The sequence below is a fragment of the Zophobas morio genome, unplaced genomic scaffold (genome assembly GCF_036711695.1).
Source record: "Zophobas morio isolate AGI-343-1 ecotype UQ-CSIRO unplaced genomic scaffold, CSIRO_AGI_Zmor_V1 ptg000009l, whole genome shotgun sequence".
Taxonomy (NCBI): Eukaryota; Metazoa; Arthropoda; class Insecta; order Coleoptera; family Tenebrionidae; genus Zophobas; species Zophobas morio.
Window position 1 is genome coordinate 4,078,171 of NW_026972114.1, and position 27,482 is coordinate 4,105,652.

Consider the following 27,482-nt stretch of genomic DNA (forward strand, 5'->3'; position numbering starts at 1 on the left):
AACAATTATAAATATAGATAGAGTGTTTGTAAATCATTGCCGCATTTTATTATCATTGGATTTTTTAAATAACTCAGATTTGCCGCTATTTTTATGGTAACAATTGGTATTGCAGTAGTAACTATTATCATTAATGTTAAATAGAGATGGAAAAATCAACTTTGGAAATCTTACCTGTAATGTAAATAGTCCAATAACGTTCGATTAAAAATATAGTTTTATAACCGATACAATAACAAAAAAGAACTAAATCTGCCATTTATTTAAATTTAACTATATTCTGTTTTATTTTAAATTTAGAAGCTCGATAGAAGCTCCAGTTATTTTTCAGTTCTTGTTTGGTTTCTATTATTTTTCAAGTTGGTATCATTAGTTATCCATGTTTTTAATTACATATTTTTGTTTAGTATTGTCACTATTATATTATATTTTGATTGAAAAATTACGCAGAATGGGCAGTGGAATATCATTTGACACAAATGGCATGTCTGTTCTTACAACATATAACAAGTAATATTTTGCTAAATGGATGTTATAAGAATAGACATGCCGTTTGTGTCAAAAGAAATTCCAACGCCTACTATGAGTGATTTTTACTTCCCGACAGTAAGCTAAGGAAGTATTGTAATCGAGTCCATCGGGCGACTGGCTGTTTTCATATTTTCTCGATAGGTCATGACTCCTAGGTACGAAAAAATGAGCGTCCCATTTCCATCTGTCTGTTCGCCCGACGTCTGTGTCAATTTTTGTTAGACACATAATCTCCGAAACTACCGGATTGATTGTTGTCAAGTTTTATATGTGTATTATGTACATCATCTAAGGGGGCGGTTGTGAAAGGTGTGGCGGTTACGTGTTATATGGGAAGTATAGAAACTACTTAACAAAATATTGTCGGCAGTTTCTTTAGTGGAAAAGTCGGTAATAAAAGTATAAGTGGGATCAATACCACATGGTGGTGAAGGTATATTGAATAATATATGACAACCTGGAAATCTGGAGTCGGTGGCCGGGGTATTTATATATCCCGAGATACTTTCAATTATTTCAAGAACAAAACACATGAAGTCTTCGAGAGTCTTTTAAATTACTTTGAAAACAAAACACAAGGAATCCCCGAAATTTTTTCCAAAACTACTTCAAAAATTAGACACAAGGGGTCCTCGAGATTCTCTCAAATTACTTCAAAAACCAAACACAAAGAGTCCTTGAGATTCTTTCAAACTACTTCAAAAATCAAACACAAGGGGTCTCCGACATTCTTTCAATTACTTAAAACATCAGACAGAAGGAGCCCCAGAGACGCTTTCAGATTACCTCAAAAATAAACCTCAAGGGGTCCCCGAAATTCTTTCAAACTAATTCAGAAATCAGATTAGGGGCCCCGAGATTCTTTCAAACTGCTTTAAAAGTCAGACACATGGAGTCTCTGAGATTCTTTCAAACCACATACTTCAAAAACCATACACAAGTGGTCCCCGAGATTTTCTCAAACAACTTCAAAAATAAACCCCAAGGGGTCCTCAAGATGCTTTCAAACTACTTTAAAAACCAGGCATAAGGGGCCCTGAGGTTCTTTAAACTATGTACTTCAAAAACCAGACACGAGGCATCCCCGAGATGCTTCCAAGCGACTTGAAAAATAAACCCCAAGGGGTCCCGGAAATTCTTTCAAACTACCTACTTCAAAAACCTGATATGAGGCGTCTCCGAGATTCTTTCAAGCTACGTCAAAAACCAGACAAGTTGAGCCTTCGACATTTTTTCAAACTATTTCAAAACCCAAATACAAAGGGTCCCCGAGATTCACTCAAACTGCTTCAAAAATAAACCCGAAAGGGTCCTCGAGATTCTTTCAAACTACTTCAGAAATCAGACATCAGGGCCCCGAGATTCTTTCAAACTACTTCTAAAATCAGACACAAGGAGTCCCTGAAATTCTTTCAAACTACATACTTCAAAAACCATACATAAATGATCCCTGAGATTTTCTCAAACTACTTCAAAAATAAACCCCAAAGGATTCTCAAGATTCTTTCAAACTACTTTAAAAACCAAGCATAAGAAGCCCTGAGAAGCTTCAAACTACTTCAAAAGCCAGACACGAGGCGTACCCTAGATGCTTTCAGATTACTTCAAAAATAAACCTCAAGAGGTCCCCGAGATTCTTTCAAATTGCTTAAAAAACCATACACAAGGAATCCCTGAGATTTTCTCAAACAACTTCAAAAATAAACCCCAAGGGGTCCTCAAGATGCTTTCAAACTACTTTAAAAACCAGACATAAGGGGCCCTGAGGCTCTTTAAACTACTTAAAAAACCATACACGAGGCGTCCCCGAGATGCTTTCAATCTACTTGAAAAATAAACCCCAAGGGGTCCGGGAGATTCTTTCAAACTACCTACTTCAAAAACCAGATATGAGGCGTCCCCGAGATTCTTTCAAGCTACTTCAAAATAAATCCCAAGGGGTCCCCGAGATTGTTTCAAACTACTTCAAAAACCAGACAAGTTGAGCCTTCGACATTTTGTCAAACTACTTCAAAACCCAGATACAAAGGGTCCCCGAGATTCACTCAAACTACTTCAAAAATAAACTCGAAGGGGTCCTCGAGATTCTTTCAAACTACTTCAGAAATCAGACATCAGGGCCCCGAGATTCTTTCAAACTACTTCTAAAATCAGGCACAAGGAGTTCCTGAAATTCTCTCAAACTACATACTTCAAAAACCATACACAAGTGGTCCCCAAGATTTTCTCAAACTACTTCAAAAATAAACGCCAAGGGGTCCTCAAGATTCTTTCAAACTACTTTAAAAACCAAGCATAAGGAGCCCTGAGATGCTTTAAACTACTTCAAAAACCAGACATAAAAGGTCCACAAGTTTTTTCAAACTACTTCAAAAACCAGACATGAGGCATGTCCGAGATTCTTTCAAGCTAATTCAAAAATAAATCCCAAGGGGTTTCCGAGATTGTTTCAAACTACTTGAAAAACCATACACGTGGGGCCGTCGACATTCTTTCAAACTACTTCAAAAACCAGCTACAAAGAGTCCCCGACATTCTCTCAAACTACTGCAGAAATCAGATATCAGGGGCCCCGAGATTCTTTCAAACTACTTCAAAAATCAGACACAAGGAGTCTTTGCGATTCTTTCAAACTACTTTAAAAATCAGGCATAACGAGCCCTGAAATGCTTTAAACTACTGTAAAAACCAGACACCAGGTGTCTCCTAGATGCTTTCAGATTACTTCAAAAATAAACCTCAAGAAGTCCTTGAGATTCTTTGAAATTACTTAAAAAAAACACACAAAGAGTCCTCGAAATTCTTTCAAACTACTTCAAAACCAGACATAAAGAAGGGGTCCCCGAGATTCTTTCAAACTACTTCAAAAACCAGATATGAGGCGTCCCCGAGATTCTTTCAAGCTACTTCAAAATAAATTCCAAGGGGTCCCAGCGATTGTTTCAAACTACTTCAAAAACCAGACATGAGGCGTCCCCGAGATTCTGTCAAGCTACTTCAAAAATAAAACCAAAGGGGCCTTCGAGATTCTTTTAAAGTACTTCAAAAACAAGGTACAAATGGCCCCCGAGATTTTTTTCAAATTGCTTCAAACATAATCAGAGGCGTCAGTATCCGTGGTATACCAGAGTGTACTGTTTCCATATGCAAAAGATGTATATTATAATTTGGAAACCATAAGTCGCGCCATGTTCTAATCTAGATCTAACTAGGGTACTAAATAAAAGCAGCAGTAACGAGAGATATGAGAATTCTCAGCAATTTCGGTATATAAAACTATAAGTAGCGCAGGTTTTAGAAATTGTTGAAACCACATAACATTTAGACTCATTTAGTAACAGGTCATTGCGACAACACCAATCAAAAAGACTATTTAAGTCATGTTGTAAATCAACACAGTCATCAACTGAACGCACCTCATGATATATTTTAAGATCATTTGCGTATAATAGTGTTACGTTGTACGGGTGAATAAAATAAAACTCAACAATTTATTCCTTAATAACTCGAATTACACTACTACTTCTTACAGCGATTATGTACAGAATGCGTTCGTTCACAAAATTTTGAACATGTTTTAAGTTTCTTGTTTTGAAAAAAAGATTATATATATTAAGAAGAAAGGGTACAATATATGGCCGATTCCAAATTTTATTTACTTCGTCTAATTATCCGCACCAACAATGTGATGACCTCACCTCAGAATTGTACAAAGTAAATGCGTTTTAAATTGTGTAAAATAACAGTTCTACACGTGTAGTTTGTGAATCCGTGTTGAGTTTTTACCCAAAACGTCTAGGTTTTTGGGTAAAAAATCGAATATTTTGCGATTAAATTTTGAATCTGCAAAACCAAATGCTTTGAAATATTGCAAATGTTTTAAAATTATCATAATCATGGTAAATTTGTAATCAAAATATATTTACTTATCTCCCCCCCCCCCCCCAAAAAAATTCATGACGTCACCTTAAAATTTGGCTGAATAAATCCCATCTAAAATGTAGAAAATATGATGAATGAATTTTAGTTACATTTTTCGGATTTGCTTATACAGGATAGCTCAAAAAAATGTATGAATGAGTCAATTTATTTTATTGTTTAAATCAAGAATTGCAAAACTGAATGCTTTGCAATCTTCTAAACGTTTTGAAGTTACTGTAAACATGGTACATTTTTAATCAAAATGCATCCGTTTATCTCCTCAAAAAATTGATGACGTCATCTCTAAAGTTTGCCGAATAAACTCCTCTAAAAACATACTCTTTGAAAATACCTATCAATTATTAATGGTAGATATAATAATTTCAAAAATTTGTTTGTGTTAATTAACTGCTTTAAATTTTGGATATTGTTTTTTCGAAAAATTGAGACAACAAACTGGAGCAGGTAATCGCTATTTTTACATTTAGATCAAATAAATGTGCAAACATATTTTATTTAAAAAAGTGCAAAACTCGTACTCTATAGTTTCACTAGAACATTCGGATCAGACAAACTCTGGTACGCATAATGGTATTAATTTTGGTGTTACGACAATTTTAGGAAAATACTGAATGATCTCTGAGATAATTGATATATTTTAAACAAATCTGAAAGAAGGAATATATTTCTGAAATATCGGTAAACAAACGCATCTTTGGGTGTAATTTGTACGCATTCTGAATGTGTAAACAAAATGTGGGGAATATTGTTTGTTTCCGAACTTTTTTAACGCATCGGGGTTTTAAAATATAAATATTTCTCTTGCGAAGACGTTCGTTGAATTCTAATTGTCTCCCTGCTACTCGTATGTATGAAAATAAAACGGTCACACATATCTAGTAGGTCATTCTTTATTTGGAACACGACATCTGTAATAATGCAAATTGATTTCCATTTAATCAATTGATACAACGGATTTACAGATGTTACCCTAAATAGATATTGCAACTGATTAAAAACAGCTATTTTATAACTATTGTTCGATGTCTAAAATTATTTTGATTTTCTTTTTACTTTTTTAGAGCGAAAATCTTTTTAAATTTTGAATACAACTAAATGAACGTAACATATTAAAGACGCCGTTATTATCTTTTGGATATTGAAGAAAATCGATTAATTTTTTTCAAAAAAGAGACGGGTACCGGTATGAATAGGTGAATAGGTTTTAGTAACTGTTCTAGTTGTAATAACAATAACAATCTATAAGCGGTTTTTAAAGCTTTCTCCTGGAATTCTCCTTTCATTCCAGGTCTTTAATGTTAACTTGTAAGTGCTAATTACCATTCGCGTTTTTATTGTTGCATGGTTGTCAGAATTGTGTTTTTTTATTTTTACACACGCATTTCATATTTCACTTTCGTCCGATTGTGCAGCAGCAGGCATTTTGTGAGAGATTTTCGACATTTTCTAACAGAGTTTTTTTTTTAATATGATATTATTATTTGGATATTTCTAAAATACTTATTTGTAGATATTTTCAACTTCTCGCTAATGTAACGTTTTTTTTTTCAAACATCAACGTTTTTTACTTTTCTTTAATCATTACATTAAAAACAGTGTTTTTTTGCTAATAAGTTTCTAATTTGTATTATCCGTTTTTCAAACTGAGGTCTCTTCTTCGTTCTGCATTTTTCTACTATACTCCCCATTATTCTTTTATGTTAGGCTTAATCTTCTGATATTTTGTATGTCCTGTTCTTGTTTATCATTTATTTGTTTATGTATTTATTTCTTTATTAATTTTTGGTACACTATTGAAGACTGCTATAGTTTTATACTCTTTATGTTTGATTTTAGCATTTGATACTTGGGACTTTTATGTTTATTATTTCGTTCTCATGTTTTCTAAAATTGCCATTCCTAAAATGTTTTTGTTAGCCCCCCTCTCCGTTTGTCTATTCCATTATATTTTTTCAATTGCTTTCTTTTATCACAATTTGTTTAATTTCTTTTTTAATTACTTTTCGTTTCTCTTCTCTTCTTGAAAGCTAAACTTTCCTCCCTAATTGCCTTCCTTTCCGTTTCAATTATCTCGACTTATGTGTTTTACTTGTGATTAGTAATAATGGACGCATATATAGTCTTTGCGTTTTCTACGGTGCTGTTACCATAGCTGCTAATATTAAATGTACATTCAAACTAGAAAGTGGGATTTATAAACTTGCTATTGACGTTGAAGTTCCCGTTGCAGTTGCTGTTCCCGCTGACGTTACTGTAGTAACTTTGATTTTCAACTTTTGCCGTATTTAAAGGGATTGTAGAAACAAAGTGGCGGATTTAAGTTGATTACTACAAAAATTTACCATGTTAAACATGCTTTAAGTTTCTTGTTGCAAAAAGGAGGCGTTTATTAAGAAAAAAGGGAAAATGTAGCCCCGCCCACCCACCCTATCTCAATTGTGATGATTTTTTTATTCATTGTAAAATCCGTATTTCTCTACGAGAAATTAAAAACATGTTTTTGAGTATGGTCTTGTTCAAAGAATACTACGTATATTAAGAAAAAAATAAAGATAAAGATTAGGCCCCACCCATTCCCGCCCCAAACTCAATTCTCAATTGTGATGAATTTTACATTCGTTGTCAGATCGATGGGCGGGGCTTAATTGCAAAATGCATATTTCCTTTCACAAATTTACCGTTTTAAAGGTGTTTTAAGTTTCTAAGAATAAAAAAAATCGTTACAATATTTTGCCTTTTTTTTTCTTAATATATACGCAGTATTCTTTGAACAAAACGATACTCAAAAACGGGTTTTTAATTTCTTGTTAAGAAATAAGTATTTTGCAGTTAAGCTCCGCCACGGTTCACGGAGAATAAAAAAAAAATCATCACAATTGAGATAAGGCGAGTGGGCGGGTTGACATTTTGCCTTTTTGTTTTAATATGTGTAGACTACTTTTCACAACATGAAACTTAAAACACGTTTAAAATGGAAAATTTGTATAAGGAAATATCGATTTTGCAAATAGGCTCCGCCCGATAATTGCAAAATCCATATTTCTTTGCAAAAATGTACCATTTTAACCATGTCCTACGTTTGTTGTTGTGAAAAAATGGATATGTATATTAAGAAAACGAAGGTAAAATATATGCCCCGCCCACCCGCCCTGTCTCAATTTTGATGATTTCTTTTATTCATCGCGAGCGGAGGGGCGGAGCTTAATTGTAAAATCCTTATTTTTCTACAAAAATTACCATATGAAACACGTTCATAAGTAATCGTGTTATACAAAGAAAACTAAATGTATTATTTAAAGATGCAAATAAAAAGGGAAGCCCCACCCATCCCTCTTGATCTCAGTCGTGATGAATTTTTCATTCGTTGTAAAACCAAGGGGCGGGGCGCAAAATTGACATTTTGATTTTCCTATACAAATTTACCATTTTAAACATGTTTTAAGTTTCTTGTTGTGAAAAGATGACTACACATATTGACAAAAAAAGGTAACGGCTCACCCGGCCCATCTCAGTTGAGACGAATTTTTTATTCGTCGTGAGTCAAGGGGGCGGAGCTTGATTACAAAATCCTTATTTCTCTACAAGAAATAAAAAACTTGTTTTTGAGTATCGCGTTGTTCAAAGAATCCTATGTATATTAAGCAAAAACAAGCCAAAAATTAAGCAATGACTGTGTGATACCAATAATAACAGTATTTATTGTATTTCCAATAAGATAAACCGATCTATTCTTTTTTTATTCACCTACATCAGCAAATCTAAAAAAATGGTCGAAGATTATTACCATAGAAATTTCCTGGCACATAAAGTACAGTAGGTACATCAAATTCGGCTGCTCTGAAAATGTATATGATTTGACTTTGCGAATTTTATTTTTTTATGATACCACTTATAAGTTAAAATAATGACATGTACCTTATGTAATGTTTAAGTAAATGTAAAGAAGCGTGCTACGCGTTTGTTTCAAGTGAGTTTTTCCATTACAAAATTTTGTAATAACGTTATTAACATTTTTAAAACAATGAAACAATTTAATAAAAGCATTAATAAGTACTCGTTATTTAAGACAAATAGCGATAACGCTTGTTGAGATTGTAGACGTGAGAGTGAAATAGAAAAACTAAAAGAAACGACAAATTCTGTGCTAAACTCGTTTTAGATTTTAACTCCCTACTGGGTTAATCTTGTTGTTAAAAGTACTTGTAAAGTGACTGAATTACTCAAAAAAATAATTCGTTACAATTACTCATTACTTGGAAAGGAACTGAATTACAGTAATGAATTATGTACTTGTAAGTGGCTCAGCCTCCCCTGACCATCCTCTAGCTGTGGCCCTGTCAAGAAAATATGATATATTTACTCCACACTATGCTCAATAAGTAAAAATGGCCTCTCAGCAATGGGTTATGAAATATCGAGAAAATATGAAAGCACCACATTGTCCAATGGACTCTATTACTGTACATCCTTAGGTTATCCTCGATAAGAAAAACAACTTGAAAGTGTTTATGTTTATATATCGGAACAATGTCACATAGAAATTAATTTGATTTGAATGAGTTCATCACCTCAAAGCAGAGAATTAAAGTTATTAATTAAGCCACAATCGACAAAATGTTCTGAATACTATTATTATAATTCTTATTTAATCGTTATTAAATACAGACGTGCGTATTCTGACATTTTCGAGAAGATGGGGTGACTCGTTTTTAATTTGATCAATACAAAATTAGAGAGTACCTAACTAATTTTAATTAAATTTATTTTGTCAAATGAAAAAAAGGGATAGGGTGGTTAGACATATATATTTTGATTTTTACCATGCTTAGCAATAAATTGAGTCATTCATTATCTTTGCTGAGTTACCTTTTATATGCAATTCTAAAAATATGATGGCAATGTAAATAACAACTATAAGTTCATTATATTTTGCACAATTTTTATAGGATTTACTCGGTAAAATTTTGAGATGATGTCATAATTTTTTTGGTGGGGATAAAGAGAAATATTTTGATTAAAAATTTACCGTGCTTACGACAACTTTAAAACGTCTGCATAATCTCGGAACATTCGGTTTTGTAGTTCCAGATTTAATCAATAGAATTAATTGACTTAATCACTAATTTTTTTGAGTCCCAAACACTGGAAAAAACTAATAGGCCATTTTTCATTTAACAATATTCCTTTTTCATAATAAGCCTGGAAGAATCTGATTCTGTTCTAGATTATTATTAACTCAGATAATTCTAATAATAATGATGAAGTCAACACAATATCTGTTAATACCAACTGATTGCGAACAAAGTAATTTATTTCTTTATATTATTTGCCTTGTTCTGTGATCCATATCCTATCAGAACCATCCTAAATATCGAAAGAAAACGATCAAAAATGGATATGGATTTTTGAAGTTTTGCCTTTCATAGAATTTTTGACTTGTCATTGAAAATTGAAAATTTGAGTTGAAAATGCAACGATCAAAGACAAACTTTCAGTCCGTGCTGTTATTGCTCTCTCGGTACCACAAAATCGGCTGTAGTACATACATACCATATATTGATCAGTCATCATAATTTAATAGAGAATTGACAATAAAAATGTCAAAATTACAATTTTCTTTTTAAAAGTTTTTCTCAATCAATTGGCAGCTGTTACACATTGCTAAATTTTAAGAAAATCGATAGATGAATGGTTCCAATGAAAATGGTAAACACAACATTTAAAAATAGCGTTATTGATTCCTAAATTTTTATTCCCAGTGTATATTCTGCCAAATTTGAATTCACCGCCACTAAAAATGACAGTTCCGTGGCAATCCGATCGCCACGCCAGCGACAATTTCCCAAACTACCTCTTTTCATATTGCCGTGCTTGGTGTTTGTGAACTTTTTGTTAGTACTGAGAAAACTAGGTTTTTCTGATTGTTAATTTTTCTAATTTTAGACCATAAACAATGGAAAACGACGCTGGTGAATTCGTTGATTTATACTGCCCCAGGAAATGGTAAGTATAATCAACCACGTGTTGGTGGTTTTTGGTTAGATTGCTTGTTGTAGCTCTGCGAGCAACCGAATTATCCACGCAAAAGACCATGCTTCAATCCAGCTGAGTATTGCCGAGGTTGATCCCCAAACTGGAAGAATGACCGACACCACTAAGAGCTACGCTTTGTGTGGGGCTATCAGACGGATGGGAGAGTCCGATGATTGCATAGTCAGGCTAACCAAGAAGGATGGAATTATTGCTAAGTAGGTATTGTGCACGAATAAGTCGCACGTTTTGGAAAGGTTTGGAGGATTGATTGAGTTTGGTTTTTTTTTATATTGAAACTCAAATTGGGAGTGTGAATTTAAAATATTAGGGGAGCATTACAATACGATGTTCAGTAGAGATGATTAAGAGTTATGACTTATTACAAGCTACATTTGCATTTACATTTAACAGTTTAAGTTTTATTGTTGTCATATACTTAATTATTGTAAATATGTATTGTCAAACTTATTTTAGTGAAAATTACCCACTTAGACTAGCTGCAAGTTTCAGCACTAGTTGAACATATTTTTATATACAGTAAAACTCTGATATAACGAACGACCTACGGACAGCAATTCGTGTTCGTAATAAACGATTGTACGTACTAAAAGTATAACCAAAGAAATTTGTGTTTTATATGCTATTGAACACTAACTTTAAAAAAGATGTAATAAACTAGATTGTTTAGCACAAAAAAAGTTTTAAATATGTAATTTTATTTTTTTAAAAAGTCTGTTATGCTTAACTCTGATAAGTAGTGTTTTTTACATCCTATTTGTAACAACTGTAGTCCGTTCTGAAAATCTTCTCACCTAGTGAATTGTCAACTACTTTTGCAAGGTCTTCTGCTTTCTGCCGAAGAACTTCTCCACTTACTGGAACATTATAAGCTCTTTGCTGGCTAAACTATTTTAGAAGAGCACCATCTATGTCTTCCCTCACCGAATCACAAAGCCGCTTAAGTTTTTTCAAATTCTTACTAGAGTTTGCAGATCGGATCTTTTCTCGTTGTCCCCATATTGTTCACACAGTGGATTTGGATAGGTGAAATTCTTTGCAGAGGTCAACATTAAAGGTACCTCTTTCTGGTTTTTCGATTATATCTATTTTTGTAGACAAAGTTAACGAAAGTCTTTTTCTGTTATTAAGCGCCATTGTCTTAACGAAGTTAAAACACAACTGACTGCTACATTCCGGATGTTGTTGTGTTCCGTCTGGAATTGTTTCTAAGAAGTTTAAAGCCGATCTTATGTTCAACAGTTCGTTATAAGCAGTATAGTTATTGATTTTCGTACGTTATAAGCAGGTGTTCGTTAAAACCGATGTTCGTTGTATGCGATTAAAAAATGCATTGTTTATATGGGTCTTTAGACGGGACCAAAAAATTCGTTCGTTAAAAGCAGGAGTTCGTTGTATGTGAAGGACGTTATAACAGAGTTCTACTGTATTAAAAAATTTATATCCAACCTTGAAAATCATAAAACTACTTTAACACATCTGCATTGGTTTGTTTTACATTGGAAATTAAAGAAATTTGATAAAAGTTATTCAGAATTAAAAAATACACCCAAATGTGTAATTGTGTTAAAACTTTTTTTTTTAATTTGTGTTTCTTTTTAAGTTCCAAATGTATTTTTCAAATATAATTGCAAATGTTAGATACGGTAGTCACAGTTGTGTTGGACAACTGACAAAATTTTAGTAAACAATGCGTTAAGTAAATATCAATGAAATTGAGAATGATTAATATGTGATGAAAAGCATAACGTTCCATTGCAACTCAAGCAGAAATCACATTTTCAACAAGATGGCGCCACAGTTCACAATGTTGAAGTTGTCTCTGGATTTTAAAGGTGAATAGGTCCCAATAATCTTTTGATATATTATAAGAGAAATTTATCAAACGAATTCACAAGCTTGACAAAAAGTAGTTGAAAAAGTGTTAAAAAAAAGATTTTTTTAAGAAAAATATCAATTCAAAAATTCGTAGGTTTTTATTTAACGTGGTAGTTGTGTGCATTTTGTTTTTAAAAATTGAAAAATTAATCATGCGAGACTTAACTAATTGAAAATTATTTACACGCTAATCGGACTTTATTTTTTAATTTAATAGAATTTAATAACAGCAAAAATGTCATTTTAGGCAAAAACATATTTACAGTCATCTTTAAATTCATATACTCTCATAATTAAACATAAAATACTTCTCAAATTAATTTTTACTTCCTGTTTTGAATTCAAAGGAGAATTATTTAGGGCTTCAGATGCATGCTGATTAAATGTTTGTTCATTAAGTTAGCTAACTACTTAATCAATTTTACCACACCGTTTAAACAAGGTATTTATGATTATGAATAGCTGGTTTGAGTCGCTTTACTAAATTTGTTATTTGACAATTGTTGTAACGAAGTCCATTGTCAGAACAAAGCACACAATTTTCCACCAATTTGCATTAATAATAATTAATAAATATGCGATTGTCTCGTTTAGAAGTGATTTTTCCTTTGTAGCCAGATAATTTTGCAAATGTGTTTTGTGGGTTGCATCTTCTGGATTCAGTTCATGGCTAGTCTTCCAAGTCTATAAAAACTGTTTTTTTTTTTCAGTGAAGGACGGTTGTAACACAGTAAAATTAATTGATTCGGTTTTTGTTGCGTATTCAAGCATAAAGTAGATTTCTTTTTATAAGGTGGTGTTTCTTTAATTCAAGGCATAATAACTAATAATTGCATAAATTTCACAGTTCTGATCTATTGAGCTACTTTAACTTTTTAGCATGCTTAATACAAATAGAGTGGTGGTTCTTGTGGAAGCAACAACAGTTACGAATACGAGTTTAAGTTAACTTCAAGTCAGTTTTTAAAAGATTTAAATAGAAGCTGTTAGATGTATTCTATTCTATTATTGAAAACATTTGTGTGAAAATCATAATGAAAAAGCAGGACAAAAGGGATTTATTTTTTAATTCTAAAGTCGCTGCTCTCAAGAAAATGTTTCGCGATAGGTAGATATTTATAGATTAATGTAAGCTGTCGTTTCATCTCTGCTTAAATTTGGCGGGTGTAACACAAAATCGAACGATTAAAATTAAATTCAGTTAATCCGTGCTGATACTGTATCTCGGAAGATTTGTTTTGAAGTTTCGAGATCATCAAATTATTTAATGGCTTTCGTATCTTATCAAGAGATCTATCCAATATACACAGCATCCCAATACACTACAATCTTAGAGCAAAAAATAATAAGTAATTTTTAGACTATAAGAAATAGTATCTTTCTTTTTTCGTGTGAGTTGTTTTCATCTACTAAATTTTTTCTTTGTTTCAGGAATTTCTAAGGATTTATTTGAGCATGAGCGTAACCAGCACTTCTTGTACTTTTGTGGTTGAATAAATCTTTATTTATAAACCGTATTTTTCCTGTTCCCACGAATTAAATTTCCGTGCCAAATAATATCTATAATTACTACGGCACGCACTAAAATCATTCGAGCTTGTGTCCGAGTGGTACCTCCACAAACCTGTTGGTCAACTTTTTATTAGCGGTAGTACTCGTTAGCTGACAGGTGCTGCACCCTACATTGTCCCAAACAAACCCATTCCAACATGGGGCAAATAGTACCCAAATAAGGAAGTTTTGCATAAGATGGCCGAAAGTGCTTGCAGTGTTATGTCAAACAGTGTAAATACCCAAAATCAAGTGAGCTGTGCAGTGCAAAGGAGCAACCAAACCGAGGAAAGCGAAAAGACTGATCAAGGTAGGAAAATCAAACATAACCTCAAAATTTCAACCAACAGATGCGTCGATTTCTGACGGAAAAAAACACAAAAAACGTCCGAATTGCGGTATTTCGAAAGAGAAAAGCGCCCTGCGGTGGTATCCGGCGAAAAAATTGCGCTTTTCTGTCGTTTCGTGGTGTTTTTTGCGGGTGACACCAAGTGATAAAAATTAGGTTATGGTATGACTCACACAACGTTCACTTTCGCTCGTTTGGGGCCCCTAAGTCAAGGTTAAGTAGTGTTTGGGGGGTTGCAAGTCAAGGTTAAGTCATTTCCTCATGACTAAAGCGTGTTTCATTCGAAATTTTTTGATTTTAGTGGAGTGAATCAACAGGCTGCAGTCAAACTCTGCGTTATCATTGGCTGGATTCACGCAGGTCATCCACTGACAAAACTTTTATTGCAATAATGGAACCAATGCTTTTGGAAGATTACAAGTACGGCGAAATGCCACAAACCGTTGCTAATCTACTGGAGTTCTTCCAAACGAGGAACATTACTCCGGACAGAAGCGACATCGTAGTCGGTTTTCTCCACATATTAATGCTAGAGACAGGTTTTGTTGACAAAAACTGCACAGACAGCGTCCAAGACTGCGATTTTAACTACCAGAGACTTCTCCGACACTCGAAGACGCTCCCACAGTCGTGGAAACGCACTAGTTCTTATCAGATGGATTTTATACTGAATTCGTGTCCACACATAGCTTGCAGTATCGTCTGTGTTGATGTTTCAGATGACCTACAGATTAACTGCACAATCAAAGATATAGCCTGGTACAGTCTTCTGGTTGATCCTTTAACATATTTCACCAGTTCGAAAATAAACCTTGGTAGCTTTGGTTTTCAAAACTTGCGCCACTTATCGCGGAACTTTAAAGATTCCATTGCTTTTCCTGCAAAAACCGAAATCGTGAATACATGCAAAGGAATTTGTGCTTGTTTTCAACATTTACCGCAAGAACTTCTTGTGAAAATTATGTGCTATTTGGAGACTGAGGACGTTTTACGTTTGGCTGAAACGTGTCGCGATGTGTGCTTGTCAGCGCAGGATTCTTCGTTATGGGTCAAATTACTACATAGGGATTCTCGAAGGAAGCATATAGTTAAGTCATATGGGGAATTGAAGTTCTTGTATAAAATCAAATTTGCGCCGATCTTGAATAAAATATTGAATAGACAAAGAGTTTTATAGTAACATCAGATTTTTAGTTTTTGTGAGAACTTGTTTTATTATCTGTAGTAATTGAATCCCAGTGACGATAATGACAAGAGAAACTAGCATAATTTGTTTGTAATTATGGGAAACTCATTAGATTGGCAAACTACTATTTGTGTATTGTAATTATTCTGTTACCGGTAAATGTCGATTTGTTTCAATTTCACTATCCAGTTCAGAATTGTTGTTTGATTTTTGTGAAAGTTGGACAAGAATTTTGAAATTTGTTACTTAATTAAGAAAATAGTAGCCTAAAGTACTTTTCAGAACTAGGCTTCGTTTAATTGTTCTTAGCGTTTGTAAGGGTTTTCCGTTATTGTCTTGTTTATTTTAAACAATAAACTTTAATTTCGTTTTGAATGTGCATTTTTGATTTTAACGTTGGTTATGAATAGTTGACCTATTCACTAACGATATTATTCTTTTATCCAAGAAACTATTTTCTTTGTTGTAACTGTGATAAGTCAGCTACACTCAAAGAGTCGACAGAGAGATTGTAATGTTTAGATAGTGATATCAGACTTTTGTTTAAATACGCGAATGAAATACTTGCTGTGAATATAAAGTGACTTCCAACGATTTTAAATTCATTCAAAATTCGCCTGTCTTACAACGAGTTCTTTAATCAATTTGTCATTGAGAAGTGCATTTATTTGTTAAAATGCATGTTTTCTCGACTGGGAGCAGAAAATGTTTTCTAGGATTCCAACATCGTGATAGAAATAAAGTATTATTCCCTAGGGAGTTTTCTTTGTTCCGATTTTTACGATAAAGCTATAAATTTGACAATTCATTCAATTGATTTTTGACATTTGGAATTTGCACCAGCATACGTTAAGGGGACTCGCTAGACGAGGTATAACATTTTTTTGTTTTTTTGTATGAAAAAATGATATTAATATAGATGTATCATACATCAGACTGCAGCTTTTTTCATATTCTAGAGCGCAGAGACCAGTTCAATCAACTAAAAAAATATGGCTGAGAAATATCGTAAAAAAAGCACAATTGCATGTTTTCTTTTCAAGTTTTTTGAGTCATAACCATCATAGAGTCGCTTGAAAATTCGCACATGGATAAAACATCACTTTCTACAGGGCGCGCAGAGTCATTAAATGTTTGTTAGTGGTACAATTTGTTTAAATAATAATGTGTTTGTTAAAATCAAAATATACCACAAATTAATGCAAAATACATCCAATAATTTTAACAAGAATATCAGAGGAAAATTAATGATCTATTGGTTAGCAGAGTTTTTAACAAAAACTAACAATTATTGAAAAAAATGGGTATCAATTCGACAGAATTTGAACAGTTAGTTCAGTACTTTGCCGATAGGAGCGCCACTAAAATTTACGGAAGCGACTTTCCAGGTAAAACCCTTATCGCCTGCTCTACCATAAGCTGATTGTTAGAATTCTCGACTGATTTTTCTAATTTATGGCAAGGAACTCAGTTTTATAATAAGCCGCCAGGACCGGCCGTAGTAATCTATTGTTAAGGAAATAACTTTTACGCAATGAGGTGCTATCATAAAACCGAATTAAAACTGGGGAACTATAATATTTTTACTCCACTCAGGATCCTGAATTCAATCCACATGATTACTAAATATTCATTGTAATATTATTGTTAATATATATTTTGCTTTGTTAATTAATAAAACTAATAAACATATTTATAATAATAATAAAAAATATATAAAATACAGCGTTTGTTTAACACGTATAATTAGCTAAGTGTATCTACTACTTATCCCAGAAAGGAGGTGTTTTAAAAAAGCCCTACGCCCAGTAATTTCTCCCTTCATTGTTTACTCGAAAAAAGTGCTCGTATATGTTTTCATTTGCCGAGAGATCATTTCCAAAATATATTTATAATAAAAATATGCAAGTCTTGGTGATGAAAAATGTACTCCTAATAAATTATTAAAGTACATAAAAAATAGCAACAAATTTTATTTATTTAAAAACAATCTTTCGCAAATACAGGTTCCTTTTTCTTCTTGAATCAATTATTTCGGGCAATAATGCGCCAAAGTAAAATCTGCCAAGTTTATCTGGCATCTTTTTACATATATTTCTTCGTCTTTATAAATTTTTTCTATATGTATTTATTCCTTTGGGTGTCCATACAACAAAATAAATTTGTGACTGGACTTGAAAGTACTAATCATGATTTTTTTTTTAGTTTCAATTCTCTGTCGGTCAATGTACAAAATTTGATTATTTTTTTTCTAACCGCTTCTTCGGGAGACAAATCTTGCGATTTTGAAGGGGTTTTAATTTCGACTAATGCACTCCTATCCTCTAGAACCCTGTCTCGACTAGCAGCCAAGTAAGGAAATTGTTTTGAAATAAACAAGCCACACCGTTCAGTTTTTATATTTTTATTTATTTCAAAACACTTGACAGCTTTTTCCTCACTTTGTTGTCCATAGTATGTATGATTATTACGTCTAAATGTACTGTACAACAGAGATTCCACAGTTTTAGCTGTTGCTGTAGTTGCTCTAAGTTTGTAAATACGTCCAAAATTTGAAGCCGTAACCCTAATTTCTCTTTCTTTTGCCCAAATGTGCCTGTTGCCTAGTGTCTATTTCAGTTTGGTCTAAATTCAAAGATAATTTTCTCAAAAAAACCTCTTTGGCTGTCATAAATGTTTCTGTAACCATGACAGGATTTTCTAAAAAATATTTAAACCATAATCGCAGTCGGGACCAGCATACGTACATTTTTTTACGAATACTTTGTCTAAGACGAGCTTGTTTTATAGACGAACAATATTTTTTTGTTATTAAACCATAACCGTTTTAATCACAATATATTTACTTATCCCCTCTAAAGAATTGATGACGTCACCTCAAAATTTTGCTGAATATTGTATAATATCTAAATTGTATAAAATATGATGAGTCTCTTCTTGTGATTTATCATTGCATTCATGTTTTTTGGATTTGCATATACGGGATGACCCCAAAAATTGATTAATACATAAATTTATTTTGATTTAATCAGGAACTACAAAACCGAATCTTTTGAAATCTAATGTGAAAAAAAAAATTAATAGGCATGCAATCGTCACGTTTCCGATAGCGAGGGAAGTACTGTCTAAACCCTTGAGACCAATTTTTTTGATTTTCCCATTTTTCCATTTCTCAATTTTTCAATGTTTCAGTTTGGGATTTTTTCATTGTTTCGATTCTTTAATTTTCCTTCCATTTTTAGGTTTTTCAATATTTCAGCTTTGGAATTTTGCAATATTTCGTTTCTTCAATTTTTCAAATTTTTGATATTGTGTTTTCTCGTTTTTTAAATATTTCGATATTTTAATTTTTCAGTTTTTAAAGTTTTAGGTTTTTAGATTTCTCACTATCTCGACTTTTCGATTTTTCAGTTCCATGATTTTTCAATTTGTCGAATTTTTAAATTTTAGATTTTTTGTTCTCGATCATTCAATTTTCTAAGTTTTCAGGCTTAGATTTTTTTTGTTGTTCAATTCTTGGATTTTTAAAATTTTTGTTTTTTAAATTTTCCTATTTATCAACTTCCTGTGATTTCAATGTTTTGATTTTTTGATTGTTCAATTTCTCGATTTTTTGAATTTTTAGTTTTTGATGCGATTTTTTTTTAAATTTCAGTTTTTCAATTTATTAACTTTACGATATTTCAGTTTTACGATTTTTAATTTTTTTATTTCAGTTTTCAATTTTTGACGTTTCTAAATTTTTCGATTTTTCGATTAACTGATTTTTTTATTTTCCCATTTCTCATTTCTTGATTTTTCAATTCTTTCTTCAATTGTGATTTTTCAATTTTTCGATTTCTGGATTTTTCAATGTTTCAGTTTTGGGTTTTTTCACTTTTCCGATTCTTCAATTTTCTTTCCATTTTTCAGTTTTTCAAGATTTCTGTTTTGAATTGTTTCACTTTTTCGATTTTTCAATTTTCCTTCCATTTTTCAGTTTTTCAGTATTTCAGTTCTGAGATTTTGCAATGTTTCGGTTCTTCAATTTTTCCATTTTTTGATGCTTCGATTTCTCGGTTGTTCAATTTTTCGATAGGTATTTTAATTTTTCAATTTTTAAGTTCTAGATTTTCCGTTAATTTTTTTGTTTTCTTTGATGTTTTGATTTCTCGATTATTCTATTTTTCAAGTTCTCGGTTTAGATTTTTTGGTTTTCCAATTCTTCGATTTTTAAATTGTTTAATTTTTAGATTGTTTAATTTCTCGATTTATAGATTTTTCAATTTTTCGGTTTACCGATTTTTTTCATTTAAAATATTTCAATTTTTCAATTATTAAGTTTTCGATTTTTCAATTTTGGTGTAATTTGAAAACGGTATTAATAATACATTTAGGCGAATAAACTTGGCTTGATAAGCCTTGTTTGCTCTACAGTGTCTAAATTGTGTTGAATAATATAATAATTATCTCGAATATTAAAATTAATATGTCAAAAGAATACGAGAAATGATTATTCTGTGCTGAAGGTATGTTGTGGGCCGCCTGTCATAAATTATCATTATTCTGCGTTATCGGCTTACGATGATGCAGAATTATCGTAAGCCGATTATGACCCACGTCCGGTAGTCGTCTATCCTAGCGCGTCAGGTAGATTTAAAGAAGAATTACTGGTTGCGTTTAAGGCAACGAATGGCGCCCAATTCAAACTTGTCTCTCATCTAGCGTTCCGCCTTAAGGGTGCCCACTAGCAGACCGAAAAATGAGCTAAACAGATTTTCATTTTACGGGCGTAATTTCAACTTTGAAAAAAAGATCGACATTTCAATTGATAGATTATGTCTAAATCTCTGGGGAAGACACAATATTTTTTAAAATAAGTGATTGTTTAGTGTTTAATTAATCGTTCATTCTTCGAAGGAAATTGCATTTTTAGACGAGGAGAGAGCATTTTTCACTTCAACTTTTATATCAGTGCAAAGACAACATTGAGCTCTATGGGGAAGACACGGTCATTTTTGTTTAAGATTTATATTTATCAAAATATTTGCTTTTTAAAAAATAGTGAATAATGAAAATAAAGTGAAACTAGGCAACCCTATTTACAAAGTTTTCCGTTTCAATAAATGGCTGAGTTTTACACAGCAGGGAGCCTTGCCGACCGACCCTTTCAGGTAATCAGTTCAGGTACTTTAGGTCATAAAACTCATAAATACTCTTAGCTGACCAATATTGTCGAAACTCTTTTACAAGGCGACTTCTTTCATTGCTGACTTAATTTGATTTAAAACTATGCAAATTTTTATAATTTTATACATTCTACTAAAATATTTTCTTTCAAAAAATTATTCGAATATTTTTTATTAATCTGTCATTTTATATATATATTAATAATTATACACAAAACTGACAAGATTTAGATTCTCATCACTTCACTAACCACTTATTTAGCTGAACAATCATATTTATTTAAATTTAATTTTTTGATACTCTTTTCCGCACCACCTATGAGGTAGAGTATTATAGGCACGTTTTTTACGTGATATCTCCAGTAAACCTATTCCAATATCACTATTTATTCCTGTGTGTGTTTATACTAGAAGGGCAAAAGATTTAGATGGACTACACATGACGCGAATGCAAATAAAACATTTTAATTGTACAATTTTTTCTTTACAATTTGTCTAATGGGTTGACTTGTTTAATAACGAGAATCTACTCTCTCCGGAAGTAAGGCATATAAATTAAATTTTTCTAGGGCTTTATCATATTATTTTCCCAAAATTTATCATCTCGTTGAATTAAGCATTATTTAAATTGGACATTTTATATATTTCTAAGATAGCGTTTTTGTTTATTAAGCCGTCTGGCGATGCCGCTAAAAATGTACAAACCGCATTGTCTTATTGTCAGTTTGGTGTTACTGCAAAATGCTTCAGTTGCCCTTGCTTCATTTTCTATGCAAAGATTTTGGCAAAGTACATGCTGAACTAGATTTGCAGGGATGTAAAAAAGTGTTACTTGTTCTCTCATTTTGCAAATTTTACCAAAATAACGTTCGGTTAGTCTAAAGGATTTTTCTGCGCACCATTCTGGATTATTGCGTTCTCCAATTGTGTTTTGTTCGATGAAAAAGACATCAACGTTTCAAAGTTTTTTGAGAAATACTTTTTGCGCTGTGACATATCAGGTATTTCAACTGCCTCGTTAGATATATCGTCGCCCGAGAACTTGTATGATCCACAGACCGGAGCGCGCTCAGGCCAGTGTCGACTCTATAAGCCTCCAGAAATTCTGCGGGAAATAGTTATTATTTAGATGCTTTTGTTTACACACGTCTCACATGTTTCACTCGATTTTGACACTCAACTATTTTTTTGTTTAACTAAGAATTAATACTTTCATTGCGTTTGATACTAACGTCCTAAATTAGCAATACTAGTGGAACAGTAATCATGGAATAGATTTTTTTGAGAAAGTACAGTTATTTTTATGTTTTAGCAGCAATGTGTTCTATTTTCTATTAATTTTGACATATTTTTAGTCACAATTTTGGTAGTTATTTTTTACTTTTATTTTTAGCAATAATAAATAGTCCAAACATGAAAAAATAAAATTAGAAAGTCTAAAATTTAGAAATCGAGAAATTGAACAATCGTATAATTGAAAAATCGAAACATCGAAAAATTGGAAAATCGAAAAATTAAAAAAAAATGGAAGATCAGAAATTTAATGAATTCCGAAAATTGAAAAACTGAAATATGCATAGAAGAACTGAAAACTCGAGAAATCGAAAAATCTAGAATTTTAAAAATTGAAAAATTAAAATATCGAAAAGTTGAAAAATTGCGAAATCGTATCAGTGAAACATGACAATTGAGAAATCGAAAAGTAAAAAAAATGGAGAAATCGAAAATTTGAAGAATGGAAAAATTGAAAATGTCAAAAATTAGAATACTGAAAAGCTGAAACATCAAAAGTTGAAAAATCGAAAAACCGAAAAGCCGAAAACTCTCAATAATGTATTTATAAACCACAAGTTCAGGATTATGCTACTAAAAAATTGATAACGTCATCTCAAAATTTTGCTGAATAAATTCTACTAAAAATGTGCAAAATATGAGTTTTTACTTGTAATTTATCATTGCATTCATATTTTTTTTAGATTTGCTTATATACCTAGGTGGCTCAAAAAAATTAATGAATGTGTCAATTTATTCTATTGATTAAATCAGTCTCGACTCACTCCATTTTCCCAGAAATGTTTGGAATACTGTTATTTTTAGTCTAATCCACATTGATTTACGTGTCCTTGCAAAATGTTGATGATTTCATAACAAAATTGTGTACCTAAAGTAAAAATTTAACTCGAAAATGCTGGATATGTTTCATTGTATTTTAGGTGCGAGGGAAGTTCTGTCGAAACAACTTTCCACCAATTTTTTTTGTTGTTATATTTGAACATACACAGTTTATTTGATATATGTTTAAAACATTATAAAGAAAATAAAAAGTTGTGTTAGACTGAACCTTGTGGGTTTCTCAATCTATTTTTCGCAGCATTTTAAACTTTCAACTCAATTTCTTTCAAAATACATACAAATGGATTTCGATGGTTATTTCCTTGTACCCTTCATTTGAAAATAAATAAGCTTATCTGGTGTTGTTACAGTGACCATAATATCTCTTCTCTTGGGTCGCTACCTGCCGTGGATCGGTACTTTGGGTTGCATAGTTCCAAAAAATAATTCTTCTCACTGAAACCGATTTTGCGGGCGACGACTGGGGACTGGCTTGTATGTAAACCACTCGTTAAGTTATCGTCCCAAATGAACCACGATAGTTTGACACCGTATAAAACCCATTATGCGGTTTTTGCCATATTGTCTAAAATTACAACATTGTGGTATTTATCTCGTTGTGTCTCTTTACCATAACTGACTATTTTCGACATTTAAAATGACCAGGGTGTATTTTTGGAACCCCATCACTATTTCTAAATAGGTATTGTAACATATTGGGTTCCAAAATAATTGATTGTAGGACACTGTAACACGTATTTGGGAAAGCAGTGGATATCTTTATTCCAAAGTTTTTTCGTTTTCCGGAAATTTTCTGAACGTAAGATATATGGATATAATAATTCAGCTTGTTTTAATGTTAGGAGAATTTGTTATTTGTGTTACCAATTGATGAAACATAACGAGTTTTTCTAACATATATATCTGTATTTTGTATTTACTTCAAGCAATTACTCAAGGTGGAGTTATTTTTCTACCAAATACAGTGATACCATTTAGATAAAAAAAGATAAATTAGTTGATAAAAAAATGATAATCAAAGGTAGAATCAGGTAACATATTTATGGATGTAAGTATGACGTAATATAATATTGTATTGTTTTAGATTCTGTCACGTATTATTTCTCAGATTTTCTTGTTATTTTCCTGGTTTTATGTTTATGTTGTATCTAGGATTCATAATTTTTAAATGTACTTCAGGGGCGCCTTGTGAGTTGAGAAGTTGATGAGACAAAGCATAAGATGCTCAAATATCTAAGTATGGAAAAAATTACATACATTTTTTTTTTAATTTTTGATTTTTCAATTTGTCATTTTTCAGTTTTTCGATTTTCAGTTTTTCGTATTTTCAACTTTTAGCTTTTTCAATTTTTGATTATTGAACTTTTGAATTTTTCAGTTTTACGATTTTGTCGTTTTTAGTTTTTCAATTTTTATATTTAAATACAATTTATAATTAAATTGAGGGTACATGTATTAATTAAATTCGACAATGGCAACAAGGCACAATTTTAAGTTTTTCAAAATTTTGTTTTTTCAGTTTTTGGGCTTTTTGGATTATCCACTTTCTCAATTGTTAATACATATTTCCATTTTCAAATTTTCCATTTGTGAATTTTTGTTTCTTCAATTTTTCCGATTTTAGGTTTTCTAGTTTTCAATCTTTAATATTTGAATTTTATAATTTCTGACATGTTTTATTTTGATTTTGACATTTTCCGGTCTCCCAGATTTTTGATTTACAATTTTCGATATTTCAGTTTTGCACTTTTTCAAGTTCTCAATTGTTTAATGTTTCGTTTTCCCAGATTCCAATTTTTAATTTATTTAAAAAAGAACAAATTTATTAAAACTGAAATATTCACGATTTTATAGTTTTGGAAATTGCATTGTACCCTATAAAATTTTATATGGACAGTAGTACAATGGTAAGAAAGATTTATGGCTCACATCAGTTCACACGAATTTGTGGGAGAACATTTAGCAGCTAGTTTTACTCATAAAATAATGCTCATTTTCGTTCGTAAGTAACGATTGGCCTTGTCTGGACCTGGATTATTCTGCTTTATAACATTTAGGGATTACCGGCACGCGACAACTTCACGTTGTAAATATCTCTTGCTATTGTACTAGCGTCCGTCTCGTTATTGCCAATAACATTTTATAGGGTAGCAAGAAATTTCCAAAACTATACAGTTTTTGGATTTTTAAATTTTTATAACTAAATTTTTCTAATTGCCTTCACTGCGTTTATGTATATTGTGTTGACTCAGCATTTTTTGTAATAAGTAGCACACACGTTTGAAATTTTTAAAAAGTCTTTAGTTGTCCGATTTTGCAATTCGTCGATATTCTGAATTTTGCTAAATTTTACAATTTTTCGAATTTGTTTCGTCACAGTTTCTCTTTATCAACTCATGAATTTTTCAATTTTTCGATTTTATAGTTACTTAGATTTTTAACTTTTTCGATTTAGAATTATTCAATTTTATAGTTTTTCGGTTTTACAGTTTTTCGCTTTCAAGTTTTCTAGTTTTCAATTTTTCGAATTTTTAGATTTTCGATCTTGCAAATTTTCGTTCCTTCGGTTTTTCGGTCTGCAATTTTTCGTTTCTTGGATGTTTCGTTTTTTAAATTTTTCGTTTCTTCGATTTTTCAATTTGTAGCTACGTTAATTTTCCTTTATTCGAATTAAACGATAATTAAAATTTTCATGTCTTCAATTTTTTGATTTGAAGTTTTTCTAGTTTGCAATTTTTAGTCTTCAAATTTTAGCTTTTAAATAATCAAGTCCTCATTTTTGCATTTTCTAAATCTTGGACAAAAAGAACAAGTTTATTCAAACTGAAATTTTGAAAAATTGCAACGCAAGGTTTTTTTCGTGTTGCTCTTGTATTTTCGATGTGTTTTTTCGCAAAATGGAAACAGCCAAAATAAAAAATCAAACAATTGGAATTCTAACAACTGAAAAAAGAAAAAATAAATTATCCAAAAATTGAGAAATCAAAAAATAATAATAGAAAGAACCAATCTAAAACGTAAAGCAATGAAATATTGAAAGAACGCAAAAAATGCAAATCCAAAAATTGTGGGAATGAAAAATTAAAAATCGAAAAACTGAAAACTCGAAAAATGGAAAAAGCAAAATTTAAATTTGAAATTTCAAAAAAAAAAAAAAAAATACAACACGAGAAATTAAAGAACCGAAAAATTTAAAAATTGAAAAATTGTGGAATCTAGAAATTGCAAATGTCAAAGGTGAAGTAACGAAAAACTAAAAAATCGAAAAATTAAACTGGAAACTCACAAAATTGCAAATCAAAATATTGTAGAAAGGAAAAATTAAAAATCGAGGAACGAAAAATTCGAAACACTGAAAGAAACGAAAGGAGTAAAAATCCGAAAACTCAGAAAGTTACTAATCGAAAAATAGATTTATGGAAAAACTCGCATTACGGACAGCCTATATATTAAACGACATCAATTTTGTAATTTTTTAGATTTATTTTTAAAATATAAAAAAAAACATTGTCCAGAAATATATCGGTCAAAAATAATAAGAATAATAATACAGCACAAATTCATTGCTGAGGCATTGCCTCACCTGCCTCATAGAACAAGCCGCCCCTGATGTACTTAATGAAGCTGCCGACATCTCGTCTGAACTTGTTATTTATTTCCTAGTGAGGGATGTTTGAACGAAAAAAGCAGTAAATTTATAATCGAATCGTTTGTTTTCTCTAGGTTATTTTAAAATATACGTTCTTGACTTGTGTCAACCATTCTCAAAGCTTCGAATTTTTTATTAAATTCGGCTGCAATGGTAGTTAATTTATCATCTACCTTTGAAATTTCCTCTGTAAGGCGTTCATTTAATACGGCTATTCTTTGTTCACAAAATTTAGCCACTCCTTTGCTTTGCATCCTAATTTCGTCTTCTAAAAGATTGTCCATCTTAGTATTAAATTCAGCTTTAAGAACTTCTAAATTGTTTCTCATTACTGTCATCAGTTCTTCCTTGCTTTGCCTCGTATCTTCTTGAATCTTTCTTATCATTTTCATTAAATCTTGGAATTGTCATGATTCATCTCCTGTAGCCATTTTTCTCGTCAGTGGCATTAACAATTTTTGCGAGAATCCCACCTCTGACACCAATTATTGTTACGTGTGTCTCATAAATTCTTACAAAAGAAAAATTACTTTACTTTTTGACAAGAGACTAAAATTTCGATTTCCACTTGATTATCCTTTTCTTGTTTTTTCATGGATATATTGTAACAATATAGTACCGATATTTAACGAAACATGTGATTTTGTAGCAAAAAAAATACTCACCTTTAAAATTGGGATACTGTACTAACAAAAAGAACTCCAAGAAAATACGAATTGTATTTATATATACTTACCATTACCTAGTGTTGGAAAATTGCACGGATAGTTGAATACAACAAATCCTTTAAATTGTTTCGTTGATAAAAAACACAAAAATCATCCAGAACAGCGGCTTTGACATTTTTCTTTGCTTTCAAGCCAAACCCCGGGGTAGACCGAATAAAACCAATGATTTGATTTCAAAATCGTGTGTACAAGTCGTCTGTCCTCCTGTTTTAGATAAAACATCCAAAGACGAGGACAAAGCCGAACTCGACGTACTCCAGATTTTTCAATAGAATATTACATGAAAGGTTTGCTACTAATACCGCACACATTTCTT

The 27,482-nt window shown here is 31.7% G+C and overlaps 3 protein-coding genes across 8 annotated transcripts in view; all 3 read left to right on the plus strand.

Moving 5' to 3' along the window:
* LOC135125763 (small ribosomal subunit protein eS21) overlaps positions 1 to 13,914 on the plus strand; it is a 567,386-nt gene extending 553,472 nt beyond the window's left edge. Inside the window, exons 1-4 of one of the 2 annotated variants that reach the window (XM_064051435.1) lie at positions 10,265 to 10,364; positions 10,417 to 10,476; positions 10,530 to 10,721; positions 13,834 to 13,914. In XM_064051435.1, coding sequence (XP_063907505.1) covers positions 10,427 to 10,476; positions 10,530 to 10,721; positions 13,834 to 13,843 — 252 coding nt within the window. In that variant the 5' untranslated portion in view covers positions 10,265 to 10,364; positions 10,417 to 10,426 and the 3' untranslated portion in view covers positions 13,844 to 13,914. Of the gene's footprint in view, positions 1 to 10,264; positions 10,365 to 10,416; positions 10,477 to 10,529; positions 10,722 to 13,833 lie in introns of those variants that run through there. The other variant, XM_064051436.1, reaches the window with a different exon arrangement.
* Positions 13,915 to 14,089: 175 nt separating this feature from the next.
* LOC135125757 (phosphatase and actin regulator 1) overlaps positions 14,090 to 27,482 on the plus strand; it is a 216,940-nt gene continuing 203,547 nt past the window's right edge. Inside the window, exon 1 of one of the 5 annotated variants that reach the window (XM_064051424.1) lies at positions 14,090 to 14,263. In XM_064051424.1, coding sequence (XP_063907494.1) covers positions 14,152 to 14,263 — 112 coding nt within the window. In that variant the 5' untranslated portion in view covers positions 14,090 to 14,151. The remainder of the gene's footprint in view (positions 14,264 to 27,482) is intronic. The other 4 variants (XM_064051420.1, XM_064051426.1, XM_064051423.1 and 1 more) reach the window with 4 other exon arrangements.
* Positions 14,273 to 15,803, plus strand: LOC135125760 (uncharacterized). The gene is made up of 2 exons (XM_064051432.1): positions 14,273 to 14,547; positions 14,604 to 15,803. Exon 2 carries the CDS (start codon positions 14,694 to 14,696, stop codon positions 15,477 to 15,479), a length of 786 nt encoding a protein of 261 aa, XP_063907502.1. The 5' UTR covers positions 14,273 to 14,547; positions 14,604 to 14,693; the 3' UTR covers positions 15,480 to 15,803.

Excerpts from the sequence above, each read along its gene's own strand:
- LOC135125760 (XM_064051432.1), top strand. The coding sequence starts at position 14,694 with ATGGAACCAATGCTTTTGGAAGATTACAAGTACGGCGAAATGCCACAA.